Source organism: Dipodomys ordii, unplaced genomic scaffold, assembly GCF_000151885.1.
Source record: "Dipodomys ordii isolate 6190 unplaced genomic scaffold, Dord_2.0 Scaffold8, whole genome shotgun sequence".
Taxonomy (NCBI): Eukaryota; Metazoa; Chordata; class Mammalia; order Rodentia; family Heteromyidae; genus Dipodomys; species Dipodomys ordii.
In genome coordinates this window covers 24,028,798-24,039,154 of record NW_012267224.1, presented here as the reverse complement: position 1 = coordinate 24,039,154, position 10,357 = coordinate 24,028,798, and the positions used below count along the sequence as shown (strand labels likewise).

The 10,357-nt window shown below is 34.3% G+C and overlaps 1 protein-coding gene across 1 annotated transcript in view; it reads left to right on the top strand.

The window, feature by feature from the left end:
* The window catches only part of Nfxl1 (nuclear transcription factor, X-box binding-like 1), a 39,069-nt gene that overhangs the window by 16,733 nt on the left and 11,979 nt on the right, over positions 1-10,357 (top strand). The window contains exons 9-16 of the mRNA XM_013009177.1: positions 327-451; positions 1,308-1,430; positions 3,340-3,430; positions 4,239-4,359; positions 4,589-4,748; positions 5,709-5,800; positions 6,676-6,697; positions 7,319-7,459. Of these exons, the coding sequence (XP_012864631.1) occupies positions 327-451; positions 1,308-1,430; positions 3,340-3,430; positions 4,239-4,359; positions 4,589-4,748; positions 5,709-5,800; positions 6,676-6,697; positions 7,319-7,459 (875 nt within the window). The remainder of the gene's footprint in view (positions 1-326; positions 452-1,307; positions 1,431-3,339; positions 3,431-4,238; positions 4,360-4,588; positions 4,749-5,708; positions 5,801-6,675; positions 6,698-7,318; positions 7,460-10,357) is intronic.

The following is a 10,357-nucleotide window of genomic DNA, read 5'->3' as shown; positions in this document are numbered from 1 at the left end:
ACACACACACACACACACACACACACACACACCATTCTTGCTGGAATACAGTGATGCATATCTGTAATCCCAGCACTTTAGAGGTGAGGGCAGGAACATTATCTATCTTAGCCTATGTAGCAGGACTGTTTCAAAAGAAAAAAACCACCACTAAGCTTCACAAAATATTAAAGATTATTTTCAGTCAGTAAAAATATAGTTCAATAATTGAATGGATGCAAAATTGTATAGTCTGAAATGGCTGTCATTCTTCAGGGAAGTCTTTGAAATGTGGCATTTTGTTACTGCTTTGTAATATCTTACACTGACATTTTATCTGCTTTTAGAATTTTCTTTGCCTTGTACAGAAGATGTACCAACTTGTGGAGACAGCTGTGACAAAGTACTCGAATGTGGACTCCATAGATGTTCACAACGCTGTCACCGAGGTCCTTGTGAAACATGTAGACAAGTTAGTCACAGCCTGTAACAATTACTTTTTAGAGCTGCATATCATATGATAGTATTGTCTTGTGATTGTTTAACATTTTTGCTTTTATGTACTTCTACATGATGATCTATAGGTGTTTAGTGTCCTAATATTTATGGTAAGAATCAGGAAAAGTATGTGCTAGCAGTCAAATGTAAAAATCTCCTTTTTTGTTTGTGCTTATAAATGTCCAGTGTGGAATTGTTTTTTTCCATAGGATATTGACAACAGTATTGAATTAGGCATAGCTTTGATGGAAAGAAGCAAAAGCCTAAATTTGGGACTTTAACATTATATATGTCTCTGGGCACTGGTGGCTTATGCCTGTAATCCTAGCTACTTAGGAGGAATGCAACTTAAAGTTAGCCTGGGTAGGAAAGACTGTGAGACTGCTCTCTCCATTTAAGTACCAAAAAATGGCATAAATGGAGAGCTGTAGCCAAGTGGCAGAGGGAAGCCTTGAGGAAAAAAGTTTAGGGACAGAACCCAGTTCAAGCCTCTGACAATGGCACACAAACACAAAAAAGTTATGTATGTCATTTGGTTTTGATCATACTGCCTGGTCAACCAGTTAGGCTGCTAGACTCAAGTTTTTCTGTTGTAGTGAGACAAGATGTGCAAATGTTATGATTGTTATGACTTAAGTGGTTTTAATATGTGTTTTTTTAATGTTTAATATCAAATTTCTACTAAATTTATTAACATTGATAGGAAGTCCTTTTTGGAACCAAGTAAGATATAAACATTTTAGGAGACTCAATTTTGATTTTGGTGATATTTACAGAGATTATTGTGTGAGGAAAAAACAGTTTTAATAGTATTGTTTTGATTGTTCCAGGAAGTGGAAAAGCATTGTCGCTGTGGAAAGCATACAAAGCGAATGCCCTGTCATAAATCTTATCTGTGTGAAACTAAATGTGTTAAGATGCGTGACTGTCAGAAGCATCAGTGTAGGAGAAAGGTATAGAAACACTGATTTAAAACTTGTCTTGAATTTTTCCTTTTTGGGCCTATGATTAATAAAGGGCTTATCTTGGTCCTCAAATGTTCAGGTATGTTCTTTATTTTCCATGTAAAACACTAGTAAATAGCCAACATAATTTCGTTGTTTATCATTAGTAGGAAATTATGCCTGTTTTTTTATATAAAAAAGTCTCAAGCCAGGAATTGTAGCATCTGCCTCCAATCCCAGTGTTCAGAAGGCTGAAACAAAAGGATCTTGAGTTCAGTGCCAGCCTAGGCTACATAATGAGATTCTCTCTCAAAGAAAACAGAAAAGCAAGCTTAGGTCTGGGGCTGTTGTTTCTATTCTCTGGATTTAAAATTTCATTAAGAGAGTGTGCTGATTTATTCTGATGGTTGGGACCTAGCAGAAGTTAATAACAGGAATTATTTTTGATGCTTAGCCTAATAGAAATTTTACTGATATATTTTACTGTTCTCTCTATATATGTAGCTCTTCTGGGTGCTTTTTTTTCATTAAGAAACAGCCTTTTTGTAAAATTCCTTCTAAAGTTTATTGAAAGAGTGATAATATTAGCCTTGCTTAGTAGTCACATGATTTAACTTTATTCATTCCTAAAAGAATGTACATTTCTTCTCAAGAGTTTAGACTTTATCTAAATTGACATCATTTATCATTTGATTTGGGTAAAATCACTTAAAGTTAAATGTGATCTTTATTATGGTTGGATTTAATTCTGCCATCTTGGTATTTGTTTTCTAGATATTTCTCCACTCTGCTTTTGTTCTTCATTTATTATTTTTTTTTGGGGGGCGGAGTGTGTGTGTGGGGGGTTAGTCTTAGGGCTTGAACTCTGGGCCTGGGCGCTGTCCCTCAGCTCTTCAGCTCAAGGCTAGTGCTTTACTACCACAGCACCTCTTCAGGCTTTTTCTGTTTATGTGGTCCCGAGGAATCAAATCTATGGTCTCATGCATTTGAGGCAAGCACTCTACCACTGAGCCACCTTCCTAACCCTTGTTCTTTGTTTTTTGATGATATCATTTCATCTACTTCATTTGCTTATTAACTACAATTTATTTCCCTCTTCTCTTTTTCTCTTTTGACTAGTTGCTTAAGAACCTTATTACAGTAAATTTCCAGACATAAAATACATGATTCTAATCCATTTAATACCCCTATATATAAACCCCAAATACATGTCTACATGTTTTTTTTCCCCTACGTTTAACATTGAGTTATTTTTGTATAACACAATTCAAAAAATGACAAGTAGTCCTTTGTTACATCTATTTTTGGTGCTTTTTCTTTTTTTGTATAGATTGAAGTATCCTGTTTTGCCTGGTGTTCTTTAGTGAAAAATTAGGACAAGTCATAGCTATATCACAGACAGCAAGTCAAGACGAGAAAGACAGGTGTAGGTAGTCTACATTTGTTTCCCTTTCTTTTCATTCTCTAGTCCCATGTTTTGAAAATGGTGGCCAGATTAATCTATTCATTAAACCAATTTTATTTTAAAAACAGACCGACTAATAGCCAGAATTGACTACATTTAGATCGAATCTATTTCTTTTGTAATGCTGCCAATCTCTGCATAGATAAGTAAATGAAATTCTTTGATGGAAGTTAACCGGAATATTTAACTAAAAAGCAAGAAAATTTAACTTGAATATATCAAATTAAGTCATTGTCTATTTAAACTAGTAAACTCTTAAAAATAGTATCTGGTTACCAGAAGAATGCTGATATTTTTTAATATTTTCATTGTTAGAAAAATTGCTTTAACTTTACATAAGTTCTTTGAATAACTGAATTTATGCATGTATTAATGATACTAATTTATATTATTAAGGGTAATGTGATATACCTGCCTTTCAGATATAGTCTTTATATAGTGCTTTCTTTTTAGTGTTGCCCTGGAAACTGTCCACCTTGTGATCAAAACTGTGGACGGACTTTAGGATGTAGAAACCATAAATGTCCATCTGTCTGCCACAGAGGTACAATTTAACAATAGCTGTCATTTTGTTTTTGCATGTACTTAGTGCTTTATATCCATAGGAATTTTCATATTCATTATGTTTTGTGACTCCTTAACAATCTTAAGAAGGTAAGACAGTTGCTAATACCTGTTTTTATAAACAAGGCAAGTAAACCTAAGACTTGTTAAAAGTTAATTACTTAGTGATTTATTCAGAAAAATGAATATTCACAGTCTTGTGGATATGGAAGTTTTATATTTTCTGTAAACCATGCTGTTATTTCCCTAGCCATCTCCACTCAGTTTAAAGAAAATACCAGTTAATATACACATAGGAATTTTTCAGTTTTGTTCTGAATTTTATTCATTTATATGGAATTAAATCTAGCAAGGGATTGAATACATCCTATGCCAGTGGTTATAAAACATTATTCTTGTGATTTGTTTATACTTTTTGGAACCCTAAAGAACTTCTGTTAATGTGAGTTTTATTTATTAACAGTGACTATTTGAGTTAAAATAAAATAGTGTAGTTATTTTATTTAAAAATGGAAATATAGACCCATTACATTTAATATAGATGTTTTTGTGAACAATTACTACATTTTCTCTTTAGAAAACTAGTGAGAATCTTTTTTTTTGTACTTTTTATATATGACTTCTTTTGCTTAATGTATGTTAAGATTCATTAGTATTTCCATCATTTCCTTATTCTTATAGTTGTACAGTATCGTATCCTGTTGTGCAAATACAATAAATTTATTGATTGTACTTTTTTTGAGGTATTGGGTTAAGACAAAATTTTTAAGTCTGAGACCTTTTTCCAGGCAGTTGCTATCCATGCCCAGAAACCGTTGATGTGAAATGCAATTGCGGTAATGCAAAGGTGACTGTGCCCTGTGGCAGGGAGAGAACCACGAGACCACCCAAGTGCAAAGAGCTATGCAGGTTGGTATGGAGCTCCTACAAACCTACACTTGATACCTTACAGCTTAACTCAAATGTTTTAAATATTGTTAACAGGTTTTAGTGTAATTTTGCTTTAGTGTTTTTAAAATGTTAATATCCTCAGTATGTTCATTGCACATGGAATTAGACAATACAGAAATAGATCATTGAACTTTACATATAATTGTTGAATTGTCAAAGGACTTAAACATTTCACTTTGTGATTTAGTCGACCACCATCATGTCATCATACAAGTCAAGAAAAACATCGGTGTCACTTTGGCCCTTGTCCACCCTGTCATCAACTTTGCCAAAAAGTTTTGGAGAAATGTGGCCACTTATGTTCTACTTCATGTCATGATCAAGCATTAATAAGGCAAACTGGCAGGGTAAGAGAATAGTATTAATAAAGAGATTGCATGTGGTTGTAGTTTCTTGATTTTACATAGTCATTCAATAAGCAATGACTAAGTACTTTTTGAGTATGAAACATACATTAAACACTATTCTAGATACAGTGGAACAAGGAAAAGTAAGGCTTGGTCTTTGTGTCTGTGTGTTTGTGCAAGTTTCAGGGCCTTACACTTTCTCAGCTTGCTTGCTCACAACTGGTGCTCTGCACTTGAACCATGCCTCTAAAACCTGGGTTTTTTTTCTCACTTTTTTTTACTGATTAATTGGAGATGTGTCATGGACTGTTTGTTCTGCCTGAGCTGGCTTTCAGCCACTATCTTCTAGGTCTTAGCCTTTGAGTAGCTAGGATTTTAGGCATGAGCTACTAGTGTCTAGAAGATTTGGTCTTTTTTTCCTTAAGCTCATAGTACGAAAACTGGGTGTGTGTAACTCCATGGTAGAGCACTTGTGTGTCTGAGGCCCTAAGTTTGATCTCTAGCACCCGGGTGGGGTGAGGTAGAGCTATGAAGAATGCCACAGAGTAGCTTCCTTAAAGATTCACTGACTTATTCAGTATTCATTGAGCCCTTACTATGGATCAGACTTCTGACTAGGTAATGAGGAACAGCAGTGAATATAATGATTACATTGAACTGGTGGGTACTGGAGTTAACAGTTGTATATCTCATTCTCCTTTTGGCTTTTGAGAATTGAAGGAGGCTCTATTTAAATGTTGTTTCAACTTTTAAAAAGTGGCACTTTCCAGTATGTTTGAAGGGTAATAACTTGTAACATAGATGGAATAAGATGTTTCAGTAAGCACAATTTGTTGATTACTTGAAGAAAAATTCAACCTGTTTAGACAAATGATTCATTAGAACTGTTTTCTCAGAGTCTTAAAAAACCTATATGATTTAATCTTTCTGACTTCAAATTGTCATGTATTTTATTCATAGCCCCAACCTTCAGGACCCTGGGAGCAGTCTTCTGAGCCAGCATTTATTCAGACTGCATTACCCTGTCCTCCTTGTCAAGTTCCTATTCCTGTGTAAGTGTTAGAATTTTAACCTTTCTGGCTATTTCTGTTTTTCACTTAGTATTGAACCTCTCCCCTTTATTTTAGTTCAGTTCATCATTATTTCAGGCCTGGCCTGTAAACTAGTCTGTGTTCAGCTTCATTTTCTTTTGTTTTTTGTTTTTGGGTTTTTTGTTTGTTTCAACTGTATTTGCCATGATAGTTGCAAATCTATGGATCTCTCTGTTCTGTATTGAGTTTTAGGTATAAGTCTGTCTAGACTTTTTTGGCAAGTGAATGTTACCTTTTGTTCCAGTACCACTCTTTGTTGAAAAGAATGTCCTTTACCTGTCATTTGCCTTTGTCAGAGATCAGGTGACTGTGTTTGTATGGGTCAATTTTTGGGCCCTGTTCCATTGATTTAGTTTTTCAAGTCTTGAAGCCAGATAGTCTCAGTCTTCCACCTGTGTTTTCTTCAGTATTGTGCTACCTCTGTTGTCTTTCCATATTTTGACTTTACAATTAGTTTTTCAATTCCATGGAATTTCGATGGGAATTGTGTTGAATCTTGATAAAATCTTAACAGTATTGAGCCTTTCTCTCTACAGAAAAGGAATATCTATTTAAATCTTTAATTTTCTTCCCTGGCATTTTGTAATTTTTGTAGGTAAGTAGATTGAGGTTTTTGTGTGGAGTATAGTCTTGTGATTTTTAAATTTTCAAATTCCAGTTATTCACTGCTATTAGACAGGAAAAGAAGCCGATGTATATTAATGTTGTATCCTGTAACCTTATAGTAATTGTTTATTTCCATATTTGTTTACTTTTTATTCACTAAAACTAATGGAGTTAGGATCTTTGGTTTACATATTTTTGAAGAATTTATGTTTTTATTTGTTTCCTTGTAGGGAATGTCTTGGGAAGCATGAGGTGAGTTATAGGTACAGTTTGTAAGTAAGCTTTTAATTTATATCTCTTTTATGCTAGTGTTGTTAGACATAACAAGATTGGAGTGTAGTACTTTAATGTTGTAGCTATTATAGGTTTATCTACTCATTAAAATGTTTTTATTTAGCTTATGTATATATGCATTCATTGCAGAATTGCTATATTAAATTTCCCTTTTAGTAATAGAATGCTTTATTTCTTGGGCTCTTTTTATGTTTTGCTAGATTACTGTGACTTAGATAATAAACATTATTATTAATGAAAATGTATTAGACTTTCGTGAAATCTGTTCTTAAATTATAGGAGTCATTTTGAAAATATGGGTCCAATGTACAGGTCGTTATGTCGAAAAATGAACTTTACAACTTTGGTGGGGGGGAGGATTGGTGGGGGAGGTAGAGGGGGGGATGGGAAGGGATGGGAAGGGGAAACAAAGGAGGAAGCAACAATGGTTGGTAAGAAATGTACTCATTATCTTGCCCATGTAATAGTAACCCCTCTGTACAGTATTTTCACAATAAAAAAAAAAGAAAATATGGGTCCAGAAGATTTTATATATATATATATATGTGTATGTCAGTTTCATTTTTATTTTTTTTTAAGGTGAGTCCACTACCATGCCATGTTGCAGGACCCTACTCTTGTAAGAGAGTTTGTGGAAGACTCCTAGATTGTCAGAATCATACATGTATGAAAGAGTGTCACAAAGTAACTGAAGTTGATGGCTGCACTGGCAAAAACAAGGTAATAGTCTTAGGTTGAATGCATGTATGTCTACATTTTCAACCATCATAGTGTAAATATAGTTTCCATTTATTATAGATTCTTCCTTTTTTCCTCCCCTTATCCTTTGTGGCCTGCCTTGCCTTTCCTAAAAGCTACCTTTTTCAAACTTGACACATAGGGTAGCTAATGTTCCTAATTTAAAAATTTCCAATCTTTTACTTTCGTTGGGGATATTTTAATGTATATTTCACCATAGATATATGGTATGTATGTGTGTGTGCACATAAAATTATGTAAAAGCATTTTAAAGTCCTAAGAGAAATGAACTGTTCAAAGATCTGTAAAAATGACCAAATGTATGTAATCAAAGTTCAAATAATAGTAAGCAAAATAGTTCCTAGACCTATAGAGAATTATACTATAAGCAGGCATTTTAATGAGAAATAAGTCAGAAAACTTCATTTTAATTTTAAATAACATTCAATTTACAAATGTTTTAATTAATATGAATTGTGTGATTGAAATATTTATTTGCATTATTAGTTTTTTCTTTTATTGTTGTAATATGACATCAGTGCCTGTGGTATTATTTTGTTCATGTACACATTTTTTTTTTTTTTTGGGTCCGGTCGTGGGGCCTGAACTCTGGGCCTGGGCACTATCCCTCAGCTCTTCAGCTCAAGGCTAGCACTCTACCACCTGAGCCACAGCGCCACTTCCGGCTTTTTTTCTTTTTTGCTTATGTGGTGCTAAGGAATCGAATCCAGAGCCTCAGGCATGCAAGGCAAGCGTTCTACCACTGAGCCACCTTCCCAGCCCTCATGTACACATTTAAATGCACTGCTTATGATATTTTAATCAGTATATGACTTGATTTTTATAATACATTGGATAAAAAGAAAAAGTTATTAAATACAGTATAAATCAAACTAAAAATAATAATCAAAGTAACTTTAACTATGATATGGTTTTCTTTTCTCAATTTCCAAGACAACAAATGAATCAGGAAAAACACATTCAAAGCCAGTGTGACTATTAGGAAATTATTGTGAATTACTTCTTGAGTAATAAGTTCTTTTTAAAAGAAAATTATTATTTTGTAGGTATGGGGTTGAACTTAGGGTTTTATACTTGCCAGGACTGTATTTTACATGCCTTCAACCGTCTTTTTCTTTTTTAATGAAAATTGCAGATGAGATTGGGATAGCCAGACTCATTGTCTTTTTTGTGTGTGTATTCTGGTCACCGGGCTTGAACTTAGGGCCTAAACACTGTCCCTGCCCTTTTGTATTCAAGGCTAGCCCTGTACCACTTGAGCCAGAGCTTTACTTCTGGTTTTCTGATTGTTAATTGGAAATTAACAAACTTTCTCCACCTGGGCTAGCTTTGCTGTGGTCCTCAGATCTCAGTCTGCTGAGTAGCTAGGATTACAGGTGTGAATCACTGGTGACTGTCTTCATTGTAGTATTTAAAAATAGTCTTTTCTAGAAAAACAAACTTGATATAGGAAGTAATCCAGAAAGATTGCTTAGCAAGTGTATATTTAGTAATTTTATTTTCTTTTTTTCTATTTTTGTTTGTTTTTTTACAGTTGAGTAGAGTTCCTAAGTAAATATATGTGTTACTGATAGGGAACCTGAAGCTTAATTTTGTCAAGTGAATTCTCTGTGCTCATAAAATAGGAAAGTAGCAAGTTAGAAAATGGTATTCCTGGCTTCTTAAATCTCAGCCTGGGAATGCTTTTTTCTTTTAATATTTAAATTGAAGAGTATTGTAGGTATCCCATATAGTTAGAAAGAGCAAGTAGATTCTACATGTTAGTTTTGTGTATGTTTATATATTTTGTTGTTCATTGTTTTCTCTTCCTGAATCTTTGCATTTGAAAAAGTAGTATTGAGTAACACAGATAACATTTACCCAGTTGCATGGGAATTATGCAGTTTTCCTTACCTTCATTCCTCTTATCCCATAGAAAATGAGACAAAATGTTAGTCTGTCTTTTTAAACAGATCTAGAAGCTGACCATTTCTTATAACTTGTACTAACAGCTCATCTCAGCTACCAATTATCTTTTTTTTTTTTTCTTTAAGCTACCATTATCTCTTACTTAGATTTCTTAGTAACCTTCCACTCCCATTTTTATTAGTTTGAATTCAGGGCCTTAAGCTTACTAGTTAGGCACTCAATCACTTGAACTACATCCTGGCCTTTTTTGCTTCAGTTATTTTTCTGAATAAGGTTTTATGTTCTTGTTGAGACCTGCCTGGACTTTGATCCTCCAATTTAGGCCTCTTGTCCTAGTCAGGATGACAGGCATGTGCCACCATCCCTAACTTATTGGTTGAACTGATATTGTACTGATGTTTTCTCTGGGTTGGCCCCAACTGCCACCCTTCTAAGCCTTGCTTCCCATGTAGCTTGTTATTACTAGTAGGATCCACTGTGCCAGGCTGAATTCATCTTTCAGAAAACATACAGGTAACCTTTTGGTAGTTTTGAGTCTCTCTCAGACTAAAATCTCAAGGCCTGATCTATGTCTTGTAACATTCTATAGAAGTCTGACTCTTAATTACCTTACCCATCTTCTCAATCGAGGCTTGCTCATCACTCTTGCTTCCATTTGTTTCTGTTTTTACCTCAGTCTTTTTTTTTTACTTGTTTCTTTTTTTTGGAACTCTGCATTCCACCAGAGTTTTATGTATCTTTGCCTCATTCTGTTTAACTCAGTTTTTGTTCAAATGTGAACTTTATCAGGCAGGTTTTATTCTTGTTACCACCACCACATTCCTGTGCTTTAGCTTTTATTGGAGGGCTTATCAAGATGTTACATTATATTCTTTATTTCCCTCCTGGAATTTGTCCCATTTGTTCCCAGTGCCTGGAAGAACACCTGGCAGATAAATGCTGGAAAGTGTT